The following is a 23,073-nucleotide window of genomic DNA, read 5'->3' on the forward strand; positions in this document are numbered from 1 at the left end:
CAGACCAGAAAATAATTGTTGGGGATGTTGAAATGCCTATCGTTATCCTTGGGGACCCAGCCTACCCCTTAATGCCATGGCTCATGAAGCCGTACACAGGCAGCCTGGACAGTAGTCAGGAGCTGTTCAACTACAGGCTGAGTAAGTGCAGGATGGTGGTAGAATGTGCATTTGGACGTTTAAAGGTGCGCTGGCGCAGTTTACTGACTCAGTTAGACCTCAGCGAAACCAATATTCCCACTGTTATTACTGCTTGCTGTGTGCTCCACAATATCTGTGAGAGTAAGGGGGAGACGTTTATGGCGGGGTGGGAGGTTGAGGCAAATCGCCTGGCCGCTGGTTACGTGCAGCCAGACACCAGGGCGGCTAGAAGAGCACAGGAGGGCGCTGTGCGCATCAGAGAAGCTTTGAAAACCAGTTTCATGACTGGCCAGGCTACGGTGTGACAGTTCTGTTTTGTTTCTCCTTGATGGAAACCCCCCACCCCTTGGTTCACTCTACTTCCCTGTAAGCCAACCACCCACCCCTCCTCCCTTCGATCACCGCTTGCAGAGGCAATAGTCATTGTTGCTTCAGATTCATACATTTTTTATGCATTCATCACACAGATAGGGGGATAACTGCCAAGGTAGCCCGGGAGGGGTGGTGGAGGAGAGAAGCGCCAGGAGGGGTGGGGGAGGAGGGAAGGACAAGGCCACACTGCACTTCAAAACTTATTGAATGCCAGCCTTCTGTTGCTTGGGCAATCCTCTGGGGTGGAGTGGCTAGGTGGCCGGAGGCCCCTCCACTGTGTTCTTGGGCGTCTTGGTGAGGAGGCTATCGAACTTGGGGAGGAGGGCGGTTGGTTACACGGGCTGTAGTGGCGGTCTGTGCTCCAGCTGCCTTTCCTGCAGCTCAACCATACGCTGAAGCATATTAGTTTGATCCTCCAGCAGCCTCAGCATTGAATCCTGCCTCCTCTCATCACGCTGCCGCCACCTTTCAGCTTCAGCCCTCTCTTCAGCCTGCCACCTCTCCTCCCGGTCATTTTGTGCTTTCCTGCACTCTGATATTGTCTGCCTCCACGCATTTGTCTGTGCTCTGTCAGTGTGGGAGGACAGCATGAGCTCGGAGAACATTTCATCGTGAGTGTGTTTTTTCACCTTCTAATCTTCACTAGCCTCTGGGAAGGAGAAGATCCTGTGATCCTTGAAACACATGCAGCTGGTGGAGGGGGAAAAAAAAAGGGACAGTGGTATTTAAAAAGACACATTTTATAGAACAATGGGTACACTCTTTCACAGTAAACCTTGCTGTTAACGTTACATACCTAGCACATGTGCTTTCCTTACAAGGTCGCATTTTGCCTCCCCCCTCCCCTTGGCTAACAGCGGGGAACATTTCTGTTCAGCCACAGGCAAACAGCCCAGCAGGAATGGGCACCTCTGAATGTCCCCTGAAGAAAAGCACCCTATTTCAACCAGGTGACCATGAATGATATCTTACTCTCCTGAGGATAACACAGAGAGATGAAGAATGGATGATGATTGAACACCAGCAAACATACACTGCAATGCTTTGTTCTACAGTGATTCCCGAGTACGTGTTACTGGCCTGGAGTGGTAAAGTGTCCTACCATGGTGGATGGAATAAGGCTGCCCTCCCCAGAAACCTTTTGCAAAGGCTTTGGGAGTACATCCAGGAGAGCTGCAAATGCCAGGGCAAATTAATCATTAAACATGTTTGCTTTTAAACCATGTATACTATTTCAAAAGGTACACTCACCAGAGGACCCTTCTCCACCTGGTGGGTCCGGGAGGCAGCCTTGGGTGGGTTTGGGGGGTACTGGCTCCAGGTCCAGGGTGAGAAACAGTTCCTGGCTGTCAGGAGAAGCGGTTTTTCTGCTTGCTTGCTGTGAGCTATCTACAACTTCATCATCTTCCTCATTCCCAAAACCTGCTTCTGTGTTGCCTCCATCTCCATTGAAGGAGTCAAACAACACAGCTGGGGTAGTGGTGGCTGAACCCCCTAAAATGGCATGCAGCTCATCATAGAAGCAGCATGTTTGGGGCTCTGACCCGGAGCGGCTGTTTGCCTTTCTGGTAGGCTTGCCTCAGCTCCTTAAGTTTCACGCGGCACTGCTTTGGGTCCCCGTTATGGCCTCTGTCCTTCATGTCCTGGGAGATTTTGACAAATATTTTGGCATTTCAGAAACTGGAACGGAGTTCTGATAGCACAGATTCCTCTCCCCATACAGCCATCATATCCTGTACCTCCCGTTTGGTCCATGCTGGAGCTGTTTTGCGATTCTGGGACTCCATCATGGTCACCTCTGCTGATGAGCTCTGCACTCACCTGCAGCTTGCCACGCTGGCCAAACAGGAAATTGAAATTCAAAAGTTCGCAGGCCTTTTCCTGTCTACCTGGCCAGTGCATCTGAGTTGAGAGCGCTGTCCAGAGCAGACACAATGGAGCACTCTGGCATAGCTCCTGGAGGCCAATACAGTCTAATTGTGTCCACAGTACCCCAAATTCGACCCGGCAAGGCCGATTTCAGCGCTAATTCCCCTTGTCGGGGGTGGAGTAAGGAAATCAATTTTAAGTTGAAAAAAAGGGCTTCGTCGTGTGGACGGGTACAGGGTTAAATCTATTTAATGCTGCTAAATTCGACCTCCACTTCTAGTGTAGACCAAGGCTAAGAGGGTGTTGCAGGCTGGAGGGACTGTGTAGAAGCTGTGAAGCAAACTGACATAGAGGGCTCTTTTTGTTTTTAATCCTGATTGAATTTGCTGCTGTCCTAATTTTGACAAAACAAGTCTTTGGGGTGTAGAAAATGTAGCCGTGTGGGTTGCGTGTTGCATAGTGTAATGTATGTGCTTGCCTGTAAATTGTAAATGCTGCATGCATCCAAACATGTGAAATCTAGTGTACGTGCTCCAGCATATGCAAAGCCTGGCCAAGAGTCTGCGATGCTGTTCTGCCTTGCTTGCAGGTACAGTAAACTCATGTCACTATATACTGTAAGGGCTAGCCTGCACTGTTTTTACAATGAGGAGAAGTACAGTGGAAACATCCAAGGGGATACTTCTCATTAATAGAACCAAGAGTTTGAGATGAGTGTAGTTTGGAGAGTTCTGGTCCTGTGGGCTCAATTCTCAAGTCTCAATTCTACTCTGAAACAAGTCTGTCTTGTAATTATGTTCTTGGCTGAAAATTTACAAAGCCATTGCATATAGACAGTCTTGGGAGAGGGATGGTTAACAGGGTGTGATACAGGAGGGCCAGGGAGTAGTGGTAGAGTGCTGGAGGGGAAATATATAAACCCAGGGCTATTTAAGGCTTGGTTCCCTGTAGACTAGGGAGGGTGGCTACTGGTTAATTGGAGCACCTGTATTTCAATTAAGGCCCTGTCAGGAATCTAATAAAACCCCATACTTCAGGCAGTCAGGAGGAAGAAGAGAAGACTGGAGCTTGGAGGTGTGCTGTGAGACTTGAAAGATCAGAGAATTGAAGTAAGGGAGACCCTCCCCCAGCAGGTACCCCACCCAAGGGGGAAGAGGGTAAGAACCCACAGGGGTTGAGAGGGGCTGGGGCTCAGAGTGAGGAGCAAACCCAGACCCCTCCCCCGCTTTCCTCCTCTACCACCTTCCGGGGCCACTAGCGGGGACCTCGGTGGCCCACGGGCAAGGGGTGGCATCTTAGCCCCCCTGCCAAGAAAAGCGCAGGACCCACCATATTAACATCAGCCATCTTGTCCCAAGGAAAAGGTCAATACAGCAGATAGCTGGACAGTGGACCTTGAATATGGTGACAATGAGCTGCTAACGAGTTACACTGCTATTGGTTAATTAAAACAGAAGTAACTAGTTTCCCTGAGTTGGAACTCTAAAAACTATAGAGGTAATTGCATTCTTCTCTTGAATTCAGTTATGATTAGGAAATGCAGGAGCCATGAAATTATGTATCCGATTTCTTGAATAGCTTTGTGATTGTTATTTTACTGTCTCAAATCACTTGTTTATATTGGAGACTAAGTTCATATCAGTGTATCTGAGCATACAGCAACAAAGGGTTGAATAAAGTGTTCCTATCAAAACTGGTGACTCAGCTCTGAAGATTCACTCTTGTTTTTAAGACAAATGTGGCGGTGTCTATTTAGGATGGTGGAGGGGTGTTAAGGTTTTGATGTGGGTGTGTTTTTGTTTTGTGGCTTTTTTTAATCTTTTATCACTAGGGATATAACTGTCTAGAAATACCAGTAAAAGGCTGAGACCTGGTTTCTGTTCCTGGTTCTGCTGCTACAGTCTTGGGCAAATCACTTAACCTCTGTGCATCCCTTCCTCTGTCTGTCTAAATGGGGATATTGCTTATTTTACAATGGTGTTTGTGAGACTTAGCTAACTAATGGTTTGTTAGACTGTTTGAGACTCTTAATAAATTGAGGGCCCTTGTTCTGTTAAATCACCTTAAGCATCTGCTGCGTGGCCTCAAGGTGTCAGTTCTTGGAACTGAGATGCATGTTGTCTCCTAAAGGAGATGCTCTTTTATTCTTGAATCTTAAATATCTTCAAGGAATCTTCCCTGCCCCACACCCAATGTCCCAGTTTCATAACTACAGGGGTTGGTCTGCAGCACATCATTTTATATTCCTTATCTGTTCTTGTTTTGCCTATTCCATGGTGGCCGGCCTACTCGCCTGTGTCACTTTACAAATGAACTAATCAGCATAGAGCTTTTCTATGTCCATGAGTGAGGTGCTTTAAATATACCTGGTTCAGTAGGTATTGGGTTAGATATTTCCCTGGTGTATGTCCATGGAAGTCATCCGGGGTTAATTTGACTCACCGCATTTTTAAACCACAGCAAAAAGAAACAAAAATCCTACTTGATTAGGTGAATCCTTCCTTCTCTGTATCACGTGAAGCTGCTGACCTCTACGTCACAGATCTCTGCACTTCACAGCACCTCTGACCATACGAGGTTCATCAATCTTTTCCCTTTCTCCCTCTTCCCTTCCTCACTCCTTGAAAGATTCCATGTTATAACACCCCTTCTTCTGATAGAGGGCTGGGTTCATCTCCCTCTGGTGTGTTTGTGTGAGAGAGACTTAAATTACAGTTCTCCTAACCTCTGACAGCCCTGTCAAGTGAATTGGAGTAGAGGTCTGATTTCTCCCCATCTTCTTCCACAGTTTTGCTAGCTGTACTGCCTTGGGCCAGCAAAACTATGCAACTCATTTAAAATAAGAATTACAGTGCTGGTAAAAAGAAAAGGTGTACTTGTGACACCTTAGTTTGTTAGTCTCTAAGGTGCCACAAGTACTCCTGTTCTTTTTGCAAATACCGACTAACACGGCTGCTACTCTGAAACCTGTCATAGTGCTGGTAAAGTACTCCATAAACCTTGTCTGTGGATAGCATTACTGAGCTGCACGTGGCAGTATAATCTAACTTATTTTTATACAGAGTCTGTATCATCTTGGTCTCTCCCCCTTTTGAGAGGAGTGCCACAGAATTGTCCAGCACTCTGCTAGAATCATGGGGCTACTTCCTGATTTGGAGTTCTTTTATAGCTGTGGCTGCATTTTTATTTATTTATTTATTTTAAACTGAGCCTTTTTGTCACCAGAGTCCCCCAAGGAAGGGGGTTTTTCTTTGTGCCTTTGCTTAGGAGCATAGTTTTCTCATGCTGGATTTGTAACTGACCCAGGCAGTAAGTCCTGCGCAGGAACATTTGTCAGAACAGATGAAAGAAGCTGTAATGAAAAGAACATTTGATAAAATGGCTGTCAAACTAAATCTGTGTCCACTTGAGCTGGAAGCATGTTGACTATTGGTTCCCACAATGACCAGTGGGCAGAGCTCCATCCCAACCTAAATGCTGGAGGACATTTCAAGGAGCAGGAGTAAAGACTGCTGGTAATTCTTCTCCATCCCATCCCTATCTGTCACTGAGGACAGGTGTAATAGAAAATGCCACTTCCCCAGTACAAAGCCACATAGGAGAGGAAAGCCTTTTTACAGCATCTGACCTACCAGAGGAGAAGCATTCCATGCATCGATTGCTAGAGGATCTCTCTTAATTCTAGACACTGCTGAAACTGAAAGTGCAGTTAATAAGATAATGCTTTACTAATGTGCCATTCCCGCTATGGCCCAGCAAACTAGTTCAGGAAAAATAAGAACAATGCTGAAAACTGAAACTGAACGTTGGTTGGTTTGGTTTTTGTTTTGTTGAGAGTCTTAGCGTTCCAGATGTGTTGTCCCTGATCCACCAACTAATCTGGGACCAGGAGATAGATCCCATGGCAAAGGATACCTCATGGAGGCCCAGTGTGCTAGGGAAGGGAATAAAAGACTAAATGCTGGAGAAATGGTGAGCAGCTGCTGCTGCTCAGAGAGAGGCCAAATGGCAGGTGTGTGCAGGAAGCTGCTGCAGAAATCTCTCAGTAACTCCTGCAGTGCTTTCCCTCCATGTGTTCATCAGTTACTGCTCCCAACGAGAGAAGGGAGGAAACTTAAAAAGGGAGAACGTTGGGGGGGGAATTTAGCTCTCCAGCCTGTTGAGTAATTTTTTCTTGGTTACTAACGAACCAGAAATGTTGTGTAAAACATTCTTGAAAGCTGGCAGTAAAGACTTTTTTCTCTGAATGAAGGGCTGCTCTGATTCAGTGTTTGCCATTTCCGAGGGGTTTGTCCAGAATGACCCAGCTGCCAACCGAGTAACTTGTAAAATATGAGTTGGGAGGCATAATTAAGGCGAGCTCATTTGATCAGTGAAGCAGTTGCCAAGGCAGGGTAATAATAATTACTTCATCTCAGAGCGGCACTGCGGCTTGCCTAAATCAAGAAGACCACGATAAATTGGAGTGAAAATTGAAATTGGGCAATCATAACTCCAAGTGGGAAAAAAAAACTGAAGGAAAGTCAAACTTGGGGAAGAAGGGGAAATAATAAACTGTGGAAAACTGTTTTCTAAAATGAAAATATGCTTTAAAAGCATATGAAAACATGGAAAACCACAGTCTCACAAATGCCCTTGACTCTGCCCTGTATCATCACCCGAAATGAAGAGACAACGTAGTCCTCCGACAAAACAGCTCTTCAACACACAAAATAAGAGCTACAGGACTGCACTTTATCAATGGAGTGTCCCATAGTGGATTTATTATCTGTGTCTATAGGGCACCCTGTGATCCACCTTCCATCTGCAAAAGGAATGTGAAATTTGGCATATAACAAGTCCCATGAATGAGAGCAAAGTGGTCAAAGTATTGCCCTCCCCAATACCACTTCCAGAAATTCATAGATTCCCAGGCCAGAAGAGATCATTGTGATCCTCTGGTATGGCACAAGCCATAGAACTTCCCCAAAAATAATTCCTGGAAAAACATCCGATCTTGATTTTAAAAATTCAGTGATGGAGAATCCACCGCGACCCTTGGTAGATTGGTCCAATGGTTTATTTCTGTCACTGTTCACAGTTTACACCAGATTTCCAATCTGAATTTATCTAGCTTCAACTTTCAGCAATTGGATTGTGTTGTACCTTTCTCTACTAGATTGAAGAGCCCATTATTAAATATTTGTTCCCCGTGTAGATACTTATAGACACTAATCAAGTCACCACTTAACCTTCTCTTTGTTAAGTTAAATTGTTCCTAGATGAATACATTTACATTTAGCTATATTAAAATGCATATTGTTTGCTTGACCCAGTTTACCAAGTGATCTAGATCTCTCTGACTCAGTGACCTGTCCTCTTCATTATTTACTACTCCCCCAATTTTTGTATCTGCAGACTTCATCTCTGAAGATTTTATGTTTCTTCCATGTCATTGCCTCTTTTGGTTTTTCTCAGACTTTCAAGACCTATTATACCCTGGCAGAGGAGCACCCTAACCAATTCTCAGGGATTCTGGGTACCTTTTCATGAAAGGTAAAGATGTGGAGGCAAAATCTGCCTTATTACTGAAATTGGAGGTCAGCCTTACCTATGCTGTCACTACAGTGTCTTCAGAAAACACCACTGCCACCTTGATTTCTCTTTCAGATAAATTTTAAAAATCTTGAGAGAAAAATAATAATCTTCAGGTCTATATGGGACAACACCACATTAGAGAGAAACTGAGAACTGAGTCAGAGGCTGACTCAGGGAACTAATAATGGCATGCTGACACTCTTGCTTTCAAACCACTGGATTCAATCCATTATATCCCAGTAGTGACTAAAAGCTGTTACTGGCTGGAGGTTGTTTGGTGCTCTGTGTGAAATGAGTTGGAGTGAGGAGGGATGTCAATCCATGTCCTGGGCAGACAGACACAACAAAATTCCACCACAAGATGGACGCTTACTGTGACCGTTATCTGAGAAGCCATAGACAGAAAAGAACCAGAGGATGAATCACTTCCATGCTCAAAGAAGCAATGTCTACGTCTGGGCTGAGGCATATTGTTGGATGAGGAGCACTTTGAGGGAAGTTTGCGCTAATGCTGATGTGTCTGAGCCTGGTCTGTGGCTTGAGGGACTGTCACCACCAAATTCACTTAAACTTGAGAACTAAAATGAAACCTGACAACTGCCCTCCCCAGAGAGAGGAGATTCTCACCCCTTGTGGATACAAGGTGATAGTTGTTTACAGAGGACTTTCTGGGGTTTCAGTGCTGTACTCTGCTCCTTTAGGGCTATGATCAGAGGACAAAGCTCAGTGTTGTAAATTCAAGCCTATATCTGTTGTTCATGGAATCAAATTGCCCATCCCGGGGAGTGGAAGCTTCTCTAATGCAGACACTTAGTTTAGTGACCCTTTCATTAGACTCTTTATTCTGGCCTGTCATTCTTTGCCTCTTTTCAAAACCTAACTAGTAATAGGCCAATCTCTAAAAGGCTTTCAGATAAGATCCTCAGTCTCCCCAAGCCTGGGATTCTGATCCAGAGCAAAATAGCCTGGAAATTAGGCATTGCTGGGAACCAATTTTCCTGGAAGGGTAGTCATATTACTACTGATTTATTATTAGCACTTCACATCTACAAAGAACTGTAGGAGCATAATCCTATATGGATCTACACAACCCCACGGTGACGTAAGTACGATATTGTACCTGTGTCATGGAGAAACTGAAGCAGGAAAGTGAAGTTACTTGCCAGAGTCATCTGGGGAGTTACTTTGGGAGTTGGGATTAGAATTTGGCAGTTCCTAGATCCTAGTCTTTGTCATCACAGTTGATTAGATTTCCAGATCATAAGGGACCAGTGTGATAATTTAGTCTGACTTCCTACATAAAACAGTCCATAGAACTTACTCACAATAATTCCTAGAGCAGATCTTTTGGAAAAACATCCAATCTTGATTTTAAAATTGTCAGTGATGGAGAATCCACAATGATCCTTGGTAAGTTGTTCCTATGGCTAATTACATTGTTAAAATTGTACACTTTATTTCCAGTCCAAGTGTATCTAGTTTCAGCTTCCAGCCATTGGATCATGTTATAGCAATTGAGTCTTTGGTGGTAAACTGGGGACATTACATATTCTGGAATGGGACACAGCTGAATGGATTGGGCAAGCTGAGGCCAATGTAGAAGGAGAACTTTTGTTTTCACACATAAGGCTGGGGTAGGGGAATGCATGGACAAGAAGGGAGGTAGCTCAATAGGGTTCTGAGAAACAGCCACATTTTTCCAAGCTGTATCAGAGACTGGGAGAGAACTTGCCACGTGAGTTCTGTGAAGTTCTGAGCAGCCTCCGCTTCCATTGACCTCCATGAGAAATGAGGTGGTTGAGCACCTTGCAGTTTCAGGCTCTCGTGCCATGGAACAGCACTTGTGGAGCAAGGATTGCGTTGGGGTCAAATAGATTAAATTACCTGGTATTACAAGGAGTAGCCTCCAGGATATAGGAAAATAAGTGCTTTTTTGTGCAGTGAAAACTGCTAAGATAGTGTGAGATCATGGTAAGGATTTCATATGAAGGTGTCGCTGATTTCTAAAGAAGTCTTTCCTGAGACTTTCTGAATGGGATAATTTATCACCAGAGATTAATTGCACTTAATTATATTACTACAATGAATGGCTCACTGCACTTGTCTCTTTTAATTCTCCTGAATCCATTTCAGGCCACCCAAGCTGCATCTCTGCTTGCCTCCTTTTGTGCTTCTCCCACTTGTGCCTCATGCAGCCCCTCGTATGCCTTGAAATCCCACCACCTCAACCTAATCTGCCATGCCTCCATCTTTCCTTAGTACACATCTCTCCTGCAGGGAGGCTATTTACCTTTTAGTGCGTCTCCTCTCACTGCTCAGTACTTAGCAAAGAACTGAAAATAATCATTGCAAGATGGCGACAAACTAGTGATGAAAATCATGATACTTACAAAACGTGCTTAACTACACTATTTGTTTGAGTAACTTGTTGCCTTCCGCAACGCCGCCTCCTGCCTATGGATCGTCCATCCTTGGGAGCAGGGGCCTTGTCATGTTTACCTGTGTATAAAGTGTCTAGCACACGGACACTATACAAATAGTAGTAATCTATTCACTAACTTAGTGTCTGTAGTTTGAGTAATTAATTACATTGCCCATCTATCGTGCTATATAAATCATTGATTATTGTTCACCTGGTATTAAATCCCTTCGTAAAAGGGTAGGTGGAATGTATAAAGTGTACATCCGATGACTAATTTGGTATGCACTGAGCAACAAGAAATGGTATTCAGATTAATCAGATTATAAACTGCTGAGTGCATAGAGCAATAAAGATACTGTACAATCGATTATGGGGGTTTTTTGGTTTTTTTTTTTTTTTTTTGCAGCAGGATATTGGTGGTAAAAGTAATCCCTCAAATGAGTCTTCTTCACTAAAGAGAACATGTCTGATTATTTTCCTAATAATAGTTTGCTAATAATTGTATTACAGTTGCCTTAGCACAGGATGAGAAATCATTGCAGATAGAACATCTACTTCTGATTAAACAAGTGGACAGAGATTTCAGTTTTCCCAGTCGTTATTAAAGGCGGTTATTCCTATATGGCTATTTAAATCTGGTCAGGAAAAAAGACACCTTTTTTTCTTTTCCAAAAAAAATTTTTTTTTTAAACTAGTGTATTCTGGAAAATCTAATGACCTTAATGTGAATAATCTTGGGTTTATATAATTGACTACAGCTAGTTTTTAATTAAAAAATGACTTACACATGTTTTTCAGTACAGTATAAAGGGGTGAATTTGGTTTGCTGTGATTTGTGGGGGGTCATGTTTACTAAATATTCCATGAAAATATTTGTGAATCCAAATTTAGGGCAAAGGATTATTGTCCAAAAGCTTATCCTGGACGTGCTACTTTTTTTACTGTTTCTAAAACGTTTCCCATGCAGTTGGAAAGAAATAAAACAATACCGTGTGACTTAAGTGGCCAAGCATACAGGAAGAATAGTGACTGGTTACAATGAACAACCTGTAAACAACCTATAGTCTGAAAATGACTCGTTCAGCAGGTTATATGGTGAATATTCAGGAACAATTAATCCAATTGAAGAAAATGAGCGCTGGCTTGTGAATGACTTTCTAACCTAATAAAGGAGAAGGCTAGATTTTTTTTGACTTTAGGCACCCAAATAAGTGGTTTGATTATTTTTTTCCAGACATCAGGAGCATGTAAGCTCCCTACAGGCTTCTGTGTGTTTATAGACACCTGTATAAAATATGATTGAGTTCTAGTCCTTCAGTCAGGACTATGGGTGAAATCTGACTGGCAATGCAGCCCTAGTTAGCAAGATGCAGACCAGAGTGCTTTGTATCAACTAGACAAAGACTGTAACTGCTATTAAAATCTACACTTAAATACAGGCACTTAATAAATGTCCATGTTGTGTTGAGGCAAGTCAGTCCCACTCCTCATTAGGCCTCCTGAGAGCATCTTTATGAATGAACATGATGATGATAGTGTTACTTGCTGCTCATTTGGGCTTCTGGGACATTTGTCACAGGAGAGTAACTCATTTGCTCGTCATCAGAAGCTCAGCCTGATCAGCATTTTGCTGGTTTTTGTCATGAGCTCTGATCTTCACAAACCTTACTAATATGTTAGTCAAGAGCAGAGGAGCACCTGGAAGCATGCGTTGGCCAATAAGGTCCGCAGGCCCTCACATAGCTCATGTTTGTGAGAGCAATATTGTCATGCTTGTATATCTGAGCATGGTTGTGATGTGCTCCCATTAGTGACCCCTATTTTGGGTGGGTTAGTTGCTCAAGGCAGAGGCTTGATGTGCAAATTTTTCTTCACAAACATTTTAAATGTTTCAAATTATTGGAAAGAGTACAGTGCTGGCAGGGGGACCCTTAAAGCTCCGTGTTAAAGAAATATAGGGTCTAATTCTGTTCATGCTTACATTCGTGTAAAATGCACGGCAAATGAATGGGCTTCAGTTGAGTCACGTTGTAATGGAAAGAATCCAGCCCAGTTTTCTTTAAACTCTTGTATAATTAAAAACGGCTTCATTTTTTATTTTATTTTTTTTGCCAGTTTAAAATGATACTTTGTAGGCCCTTGGCTTCTCCCCACCCCCACAAAAAGGATTTAGGTATGTGAAGGGATAAAAAACAACAAAAGGGGCAGTTAAAGCAGCTAGGATAAAATTACAAGGGTTATTTAATCTTCATGCTTCAAAGCATAAACATCAACAGCTGGGGTTAGATGACTTTTTCCCCCACCGCATGTTAGAGTATTGCACAATTAGGTTCATGCTGCTGGTTTTATGCCTTCTGAAGCATCCATGCTGGGCCATTCTGAGACAGGATGCTGGGCTAGATGGACCATTGGTCACTTACAGGATGGTAATTCTTATGTTCATAATTCAGCTTTTGCTAGTTTGATGTTTTTAAAAGACTACAAGGGAAAATGCAGGCAACAAGACGGGCCTGTCGGAGCCACCTAGGATGCCTACTACTTAATTCACTTGGCTTCACTATGGTCACATTAATCATCAGTGACCAGATGTAGAAACTTTTCTCTTCCTGAAACTCTGAGTAGCTGGCAGTAAGTATCTGTGCAATGTGCAGAGGCAGATCCTTGCCTTCTCACCCCCCTCCCCCCAAGAGAAGTGTGCTAGATGTTGGAGCAGCTGCCACCCACAAGAGGCAGTTAACAAGGGGAAAGTTTAGTCCCTGCTTTGGAGGAACACTTGGACCGTGTCAGCTGAATGCGCTCGGTTTTCTTGGCCTCAATTTTGGGATCACAGAAGTTGCTGTTGGCTAGAAGTCCTTTTCCAAGGAAGCTCACTGATGTCCCAGCTCATTGAAAAGGTTTGTTTGGAGGTAATGAATCAGATAATGAGCATCACTCGTGACCATGACCTTTTCATGGAAAATCTCCATACCATGTCAGACAGGTTGTGTGTTTTGCATTGGCCACGTCCTTGGTTGTCCAGAAACAAGCATGCAACATATGCTCTTTATGATCATAAAACTCTGTATTTCCTTCTTCCTCTTTATAGGCGGTCTTGACAGGGCTGTTCTAGTACTTGCAGCTGTAGCCCAGTTAGATCTACCCTGCGTTTTTATTTATCTAGGGTGTCTGTGAAGCAGCTGGTTTGGCTCTTAAAGTACCTGAGACCTTTCTCTTGCAGAGCGCATATGGGTCCCTCGCTGAAGTGATGCAGAGGTGGAAAGAATATCAGCTCCAGTGCCTGAAGTATCTCTATGAGACGCCCCCTCTTGTGGCAGGTAAGCCTGCTCGGCAGGAATGGGATATCTACTTCTGCTAACTGTGGCAAGGAACTCTTATGGGCTTGAAAGTCCTCCCTCTCCATAACTCCATTTCCATTCTCTCCAGCTCACTGCTTGTGTTGGGCTGCTTCCTGGGATAACCGCTTTCCATGCAGGCAGTGGAAGAGGAGATTACATGGAATGGATCAGCTATAAAATCATTCATCTCTATGGCCCAAAGTATCTTGCAGTGCTATGGCTCATCTTTGGTTCTAAGGCAGGTGGTATCGTCAGTGCAGCCTGCAGGATGAATGCCACCCACGGAGTTCTGCAATGTGCCCTGTAGCCTTTAATGTGGAGGAGCAGCCCGAGGGAGACACTAGGTCCTAGCAAGGAGTGTTCTACAGGGATCTTCAAGGAGAGTCCTGTATTCAACATATAAGTCCATATACATTCGGTCCCTTTTAATTTACACCCACTTTAAGGGCCACTCTGTCAGAGTGGTGTAAAGCAGCCTTAGTGTAAATGAGAATGCAGTTCATGGTCTCTATAGTCTGAAATCTTCTGTTGAAGATAAGGCCAGCTGCAATCTGTTCAGAGTTATGCTTGGCAAATTGCTGAGACTTGCTGACAATGCAGCCCACAATTGAACACAGCCTGGGACCTCCTAGAGTGCCTCTGTGCTACAGTAAAGCTCTGAAATGGACCACGCAGGTCTCAAATTACTTTTATAAAACACTGTTTTTAAAAATGTTGTTTGTTTCCCCATAGCTGCCTCTTGTTGTATTGCTGCAATGGAGTGTATAGTGATAGCAGTAGTGGGAGGGAGACATTAATCTCCTTTTGTGCCATTATGCATAGAATGACGCCCTCAAAGACTGACGGTTTAATAAATGTGAAGCTGTAGCATTAGCACGTTTATGGTCATTGTGTGGGTATATTAGCAATGTATCAATGTATTTAGAATTCACAATGTCATGACAGCAACCAGTTCTCAGGGAAAGATTATCTACAGCATTCATAACAAGAATGAGCTGCTGAGAACCAACATGAGCGACTGGGCTACACAAAGGCAGAGAGATGAGAAGGATACCTGGCACCAGGGCAGGATGGAAGCCTCTGGCTGCAGGTATTGTGGCATCATGGCGTAAGATCTTTGCAATGTCATCTCTGCAATCATCCTGCCCATTTGTTCAGTCAGTGAGAGAGCAGCCTGGCAGGTTCAGTCCCTTTCCTTTATTCTTATAAGGGGTGAGGATAAATGGTATTTTTTTCCCCTTCCTAAAATAAAACAAAACCTTTTACAGTTATGTGGTGCAGTTGCTTCACCTTCATTCCTCCTGTTTTCCGATGGTTGCTCTTCACAGTCATCATGGTTCAAGGGCAATGCTTGATCCCATTCTCCATCTCTCTGCAGAAGGCAAGTTCTGCAGCAGGACATTGGATGACTATGCCTGCTGGCCTGATGGGCTACCTGGGTCCTATGTGAATGTAAGCTGCCCTTGGTATCTTCCTTGGGCCAGCACAGGTAAGAGTCTATCCTTTCTGGGCAAATCCAACCCCAAATGTGAGATGTTTGCCTCTCAGCAGCCTGTTTAAACTTACGCAGCCATTGCATGGCACTGGGACTGTGTTGTGATCACCCTGTGATAACTTTTATGGCTGCTAAGAACCAAGGTATGACTGGCCGCCTGCAGCACACACACATTTAAGAGTGACTTATATGCTGGAGGCTGTTTGTGAGGAGCAAGGCATTGTAAAGGGCACCCCAGCTTACAGGGCAGGGGTAACACAGCTACTCATTACTCTGGATTGTACCCTGGTATGCCACAGCAACCCACTACATGGCAACGAAAATAATTTGCAACTCTGGGCTGTTCAGGCAAATGGAATGGAATCTGATCACATCTCCCCACCCCTCTTCTGGACAGTATGAATATGTTATATCCGTTATTCCTATAAGGGTATAATATGTGGTTACCCCAAAGGGAGTTACCCAGATATTTCAGCTTGAACGTACTCTATTTGATTAAAACAAGTTTTAAAATTTCTTTGTAGTTAATTAGTACAAGTAAAGAGGTATAAATGTCAGAAACGGTTATAAGAAAAAATAAAGAGAACGCTTACTGGTGCCTAATTTAACACACTACATTTAGAGTCAAAGCAAAGTTTTCTCACCACATGCTTTCAGCAGTGTTATTGACCAAATTCTTTGTCAGGACCCCTCTCCCAGAGTCCAACACCTTCCTTTGTCTCTTCAGGTGCGGTGAATGTGATAGGAAGGGGGAGGGAGGATCCCTAGGAGTGTTCGTCCTTCCTTTTTATAGTGTCTGTTCCCCTTGTAGAAAAACATTTCTAGCTGAGAACAAGGAGTCAGAGTCTATGTAGAAGGATATTCCCTGCTGTTTTTTTTTCCACCTGTTTGAACTTCGTTTGTGTTCCCTTCCTGCTTGATGATGACAGTGTTTACTGCTTAAATGCAAATTAAGCAGAGCACACATTCCTTTGTTTAGGACAGACCTGTTTGCCAGCTTCTGTTTGGGCGGGACTGTGGAGTTTGAAACATGTGTTGTTAACACCATAAAGGTGAATCTTAGAACTTCACATACAATGTTGCCACACCTATTTTACAGGACAATACTGATCAGCAAATTGAGTTTTCAGATGATACCTTAAAAGGCATACCTTATACCAAGATTATTACAGTAGAGGTATATTGTCACAGCTGCTCACTCCTTTTTCCCTTGCTGTCTGGAATGACCCTTACACTTTTCACATTACTCCTTTACCAGTACCTTGCTCACACTAAATACCCATGTTGGAGATAATTTTTTCCAAGATGTATGTTTTGCATTTGTCCAAGGTGAATAACATTTTTCTTACACTCAGTCTATATTTCACTTTTATATTATTTCTCTGCTGTTGGTAGCAATTGTCAACTTGATATCATCTGTGAATTAATATTCTTTGTTTATCCCCTCCAGATCATTAATAAAGATATTAAATCTTTCAAGCTATTTAAAGATTTTCTCTTACTAATGCACAAATGTATTTTACCTTCCAATTACTTGACCTAAAAGCCCATCAGATGCTCCAGAACTCTTTCCAATAACTCTAATCTTTTTGGATATCTAATAACCTACTTATAGGATTAAACTCCTTCCCTCCAGCAAACCCATTTATTTTCAGTCTTTAAGACTCTACGTGCAGTCATTTGACTGCTAACAACACTTGAAACCATCACTGCAAGAGAGAGTCAGAATTTAACGCAATACTGTGGGGTACTAAGTTATCAGAAAGTGCAATATCTTTCATATACTTTTGCAAATAAGTAAAATGAATTGCCCTGAAAGCAGAGTATTTGAGTGAAAATAATAGCAATGCTTTGGACTTCTATAGAGTATTGCCCAGGAGGATTGCAAAAGCAGTTTAGACACAAATTAAGCCTCACAATCTCCTTTCCTCTTCATTGCTGGTTAGACCCTATATTGTCCCTATTTGACATAAGGGAGTTGGGGGAAGGAAGGGAACAAAGAAATGAAGTGATTTGCTGAAGATAACACACAAAGTTACTGTGAGAGCTGGAAATGTAACCCAGGAGTCTGAATTTCCGTGGCCTGACTCATCACTGCACTGCACCTTGTGGAGTCATTTACACCACTGCCAAGTGGGTATAAAATGCTGCCAGACTAGATGAGTTGCGTCCTTACACTGTCTTTTCCCTGGAGGAAAAATCTTTCAAAAGATGGAGCACAGCAGTGAATTGAGCCTCCAGTTCCCTTCTATAACCACACTCACATTGTTTGTGTGTTCTTACATAGCAATGCATTCCCATAAATCCAAAATAGGCTCTGACACTGCTGGGTGTGGACCCCTAATTTTCTATTCTACACATGCTGAAAAGGGAGACAAAGTTACGAATGAGGCTTTGTTCAGGAAGTATCTCGAAAGGCTCTTTGGTGAGGTCTGATGTTACTGAGTGGGAAGTGCAACAGTTAAACGTAGCTTGAGAAGTGTGACTCTTAAGCTATGTCTTCACTAGAAATGCTGCCGTGGCACAGCTGTAGCGTTGCAGCTGTGCCCCTGTAGTACTTCAGTGTAGACACTCACTACCGTGATGGGAGGCATTTTCCCGTTGCTATAGTTGATCCACCTTCCCAAGAGGTGGTAGCTTGGTCAACAGAATTCTTCCATCAACCTAGCACTGTCTGCACTGGGGGTAAAGTCCAGCTTAAGTACATTGCTCCGGAGTGTGGATTTTCACACCCCTGAGTAACATACCTGGGTTGACCTAATTTTTTAGTGTAGACCCGGCCTTAAGAATATGCTTGACCTTATGCCTGGGGGTCATCCCATTGATAGAGGTTAGGATATGCCTACACTTAAAATGCTACAGTGTCACAGCTGTGGTACTTCAGTGTAGGCACTCGCAACAAGGACAGAAGGGGCTCTCCTGTCGCTGTAGTTAATCCACCTCCCTGAGAGGTAGTAGCTAGGATGGAAGAATTCTTCCTTTGACCTAGCCCTGTCTACACTGTGGGTTAAGTCAGCTTAATTAAGTCTTTAGCGTGTGATTTTTTTTCACACCCTGTGAGATATAGCAATGCCGATGTAACTTTTCAGTGTCGACCGCCCCTTTATGAAGTAACTTCTCTTGTCAACAGGTCAGTCAACTGCAGGATTTTCTGCATCTTCCTCTCAACATCTGCTATTGGCCACTGATCTGGTGTAGCAATTCCTGTGTTCCCAATTTGTGCAGTGAGGCTGTAGCCATTGCAGATGCTGTGGAGAGTGTGACCCGCCACTCCTGCTGGGGGTAGAACATAGAAAGCAAAGTAAATGGAAAAAACCTGTTGTACTGTTTGGCCTGGATAGTTATCACATTAGGGCTTGGGATAGATGTTGTGTGTTTTTTTTTTTTCTTCCCCCAAGTAATTGCTTAATATGATCATTTTGTGTTAAAAGGTAATCAGATTCCATTTAGCCAGTTACATTAACAAGCCTGAACTGGTGCCAGTTGGATTAGAGGGCTGGAAAAAGAGCCCATACTGTGAGTGCTTGCAGTGAGAGATTTTGTAATGCAGGAACTCTTCTTGTTCATACTGCAGACTTGGCCAGCTTTGTATTTGAGCAGCTACTTTGTCTCTCTTATTCACAGGTCTCATTCTCCCTCACTCTATTCTGATGGGCTATCAGTCTTAGCACCAGCCTGACTCATGGCTTTGCTGACACATGTAGCTCCACAGGGTGACTAGCAGGACAGGAAGCTGAAAATGATTGTTTTTTCATCCACTTAGCCATTAGTCCAATCCCTAATGCTGTCAGCAATCTCCCCGTCTCTCTGTCTGCAGCCACCAACTTTTCTCAGGGAGGTATAACTGTGTCCCACAGTGTGTGGTAGCTTCTGAAACTCTGCCTGCATCAAACTGGTAGCCTATGCTTTAGTGCCCTGACCAGGGAGGGTCCGAACAGGCTACTCTCCTATTCTAGAGTAAACAGGAGAATTTTCTCTTACTCCCCCTATCTTTGAGGGGAGGCAAACGCCTGCATTTTCAAATCCATGTGCTTAAAATGAAGCACTTAAATTCGTATTTAGGCATCAAGTCAGGAACTTTTGAAGGAGCTTAAGAGAACTAGGAACCCAGTTCCAGTGAATTAAATAACAATGACATGAATCTGAGAAGTGCTAAGTCATACTTCATATCAGCTTTTTGCCCTCTGCCAGACTTAGACGAGCGGTTCCCCGCCCCAAGCTGTCTGGGCTGACATGTCTGTTGATCAGCTAAGGTCCTGGTTGAATCTGCTGTAACCAATAGCAGGGGGTTTGTCACTCATGGTCCTGAGACCAGAGGAAGCACTAGCCCTTAGGGTTTAGTGCTAGTCAGGGACTTGGGAGATCTGGGCTCTAGTCTGTATTCAACTACAGACTTCCAGTGTGACTTTAAGCAAGTCATGCAGGCTTGGATCCACAAAGGGACTTAAGTGTTGTGACACCCAGTGTTGCAGTGCCTAGAAGATCACTGGTACAGTACTGTAATCTGCAAAGCCTGAGGTTCCCATACAATGAATGGGGAGAAATTGGCACCTGAAAATGCAATCCACCGTAGCCAGCATGCTAGGCAGGAAGTCATCTAAGCTAGCCAATAGAAGATGCCAACAAGAGGGGTATGTCCCAAGCCCTGGACCTCTCAGGGTTTGGCATCTATCTTTGCTTTCAATCCCCAACCAGAAACCTCTCTCCTGGAGTCAGGTGGCTTAGGTATCTAGTTTCTTGGGAGAAGGAGTGAGGCACCTGTGTCATGCCACACTAAATGGGAGGGGGTTATTGATGCTTGCCTTGTGACTGTTAGCCTAGTGCTTGGCACACTCACCTGGGACGGTGGTGAATCCAGGTTCAATTCCCCACTGTCTGCAGAAGTGGGAGAAAGGGTTTGAACAAGGGTCTCCCACACCTGTAACGAGAGCACTTCAATCACTGAACTATGGGATACTCTGAGGTGCGAGGTTTAGGTTAGGTATTAGGAAAAACTTCGTAACTGTCAGGGTGGTTAAGCACTAGAATAAATTGCCTAGGGAGGTTGTGGAATCTCCATTATTGGAGATTTTTAAGAGCAGGTTAGACAAACACCTGTCATGAATGGTCTAGATAATTAGTCCTGCCACGGGTGCAGGGGACTGGACTAGATGACCTCTCGAGGTGCCTTCCAGTTCTGATTCTATGTGGTGCTCCCTCAGTTTCTCTTGTTGAAGCTGCTCTACTTTGGATAAATAATTAGTCACTGGACCAGACAGCATGCAAATGACTCTATAGCTTGGTCGTTAGGGTAACCACCTAGGAGGTGGGAGACCCAGGGTCCAATTCCTCTGCTCCAGGAACTGTTTAATTATTGATACACAGTGGAACAACTTAAACGAGACAGTTTGAGGGACCCTGTGTCAGAGTATCCCATAGCTCAGTTGATTAGGGCACTCTCCTGAGAGGTGTGGGCTTCTCCTCTTTGAGTCCTTTCTCCCTTTCAGGCAGAAGGGGAACTGAACTTAGATCTCCCACATCCTACCTGAGTGATCTAACCACTGGGCTACAAGTAACAAGGAGGGAACTACCACCACCTCCTCTGTCTCAGGCTGCATTTTGAATGGCCCTGACCCAGTAGGTGCTCAGGGTTCACTTACCAGACTAGTTCCCCCAGGAAATGTAGGCATTTGCCTGCCTATCTTCCCCTGGTTTGCGCATAGCTCTTGAGCTTAGGTGGGAGATAAGTGTCTGGATGCCTAGAGTGAAGCAGCCGTGCACATGTGCATACTCGGAGGCAGAAACCTAGGGAATTTTTACAGCTGGAATTTAGGTGCCAGGTGAGTTTAGGCACCTACAGGCTTAGTTAGCAGGTGAGCAGGGGCATACTGGATCACAGTGGAGCCTAAAACTGGAACTTAGACGCCTAAGTACCTTTGTGAATCTGGGCTGTAGTGTTTCTATACCTGTTTCCTATTGGTAACATGGGGATGGTAGTGCTGCCCTACCTCCCAGGAGGCTTGTGAGGATTAAATGCATTAGATTGTGAGGGGGTCAGATGTGGTGACGGAAGCCATACAAGTTGTCAAGGTTCCTTCCCCACTCTGAATGCTGGGGTACAGATGTGGGGACTTGCATGAAAACCTCCTAAGTTTACTTTTATGAGCTTAGGTTAAAACTTCCCCAAGGTACAAACTATTTTACCTTTTGCTCTTGGACTTTCGCTGCCACCACCAAACGTCTAACTGGTATTTTTTTATTAGGAAAGAGCCCGTTTGGAAACGTCTTCCCCCCAAAATCCTCACCAAAACCTTGCACCCCCCTTCCTGGTGAAGGTTTGATAAAAATCCTCACCAATTTGCATAGGTGAACACAGGCTGAAACCCTTGAATTTTAAGAACAATGAAAAAAATATCGGTTTCTTAAAAGAAGAATATTAATCGAAGAAAAAGTAAAAAGAATCACCTCTGTAAAATCAGGATGGTAAATACCTTACAGGGTAATTAGATTCAAAACATAGAGAATCCCTCTAGGCAAAACCTTAAGTTACAAAAAGACACAAAGACAGGAATATCCATTCCATTCAGCACAGCTTATTTTCTCAGCCATTTAAACAAACAGAATCTAATGCATATCTAGCTAGATTACCTACTAAGTTCTAAGACTCCATTCCTGTTCTGTCCCCAGCAAAAGCATCACACAGACAGACCCAGACCCTTTCTGTTTCTTTTCCCCCCTCCAGCTTTGAAAGTATCTTATCTCCTCATTGGTCATTGTGGTCAGGTGCCAGCGAGGTTATCCTAGCTTCTTAACCCTTTACAGGTGAAAGGGTTTTTCTTCTGGCCAGGTGTGATTTTAAAGGGGTTTACCCTTCCCTTTATATTTATGACACAAGTACCTTAGCTAGACACTGTGGTTTAGAGCAGTTCATTCTTCACTGCATGTTGAGTGGGAGGTGAGCAGCTGCTGTGCACCACATCCCAGCAGAGAGGCTCAGCATCACAGTAGGGATGAGCAGGCCAGCGTACCAGTCACTAAAGTACTACCTTATTCCCGTCTTCATTATATGAGGTACCAAACATTTGCGTCCCCTGGTACTTCAGCACAAGCTGGCACTGTGTGTGTACTGCAGTTGTTTAGATAATGTTTCCAGGACTGCATCTGGCAATGACCACAAGACGTACTTTGGAGGGTGCTTACCTGTTTTCTGTTCTTCTTGTGGGCAAGTCTCAGGGCATTCTGCTATGGGGAGCATTTGCTGATTGCAGCATTTCAGTCAAAATACTTTAAAGATGATGTGAAAATTATTTTTTCCTGTTGAGGCTGTGTAGTAAATGTGCATCTGATTCACATGAAGCAGGCCTTTTATATTCCTGCTGCATAAAGTTCAGATTGGGGAACCTGACACCATATTGAAGTCCTTCTACCTAACTGTTTAGTTGCTTTGATAACCCAGAACCATTTCCATTGCCTCTCTGCCTTAGGTACTTATATGTGCTTCATCACCACAGCAGCTGAGCACCTCGTGATCTCTAAGGGAGTTATCCTCACAATACCGCTGTGCCCCAGGGAAATACTATTATCCCCATCTTACACATGAGGAACTGAGGTACAGAGAAGCCAAGGTCACACAAAGTCTATAGCAGAGCAGGAAATTGAATCTAGGTATCTCAAGTCCCAGCCTAACATCCTAACTGCTGGACTATCCTTTCTCCCTCCTGTCATTCATTTTCAGTGCTCGTGAACATGACCTGTTCGTCTTTTCAGGAGCCCAGTAACACAGTGCTTAGCGAGCCACTTCAGATAAAATAAAGCCTAACCTGAACTGGTGCTCAAAACTTAATCTTCAAAGTCTGAGGACACTGAGGTACATGTTTCTGTTT

At 43.9% G+C, this 23,073-nt stretch overlaps 1 protein-coding gene across 1 annotated transcript in view; it reads left to right on the forward strand.

The window, feature by feature from the left end:
- GLP1R (glucagon like peptide 1 receptor) overlaps positions 1–23,073 on the forward strand; it is a 101,968-nt gene that overhangs the window by 26,794 nt on the left and 52,101 nt on the right. Inside the window, exons 2-3 of the mRNA XM_048843474.2 lie at positions 13,599–13,695; positions 15,095–15,205. Coding sequence (XP_048699431.1) covers positions 13,599–13,695; positions 15,095–15,205 — 208 coding nt within the window. The remainder of the gene's footprint in view (positions 1–13,598; positions 13,696–15,094; positions 15,206–23,073) is intronic.

Source organism: Caretta caretta, chromosome 3, assembly GCF_965140235.1.
Source record: "Caretta caretta isolate rCarCar2 chromosome 3, rCarCar1.hap1, whole genome shotgun sequence".
Classification (NCBI taxonomy): Eukaryota; Metazoa; Chordata; order Testudines; family Cheloniidae; genus Caretta; species Caretta caretta.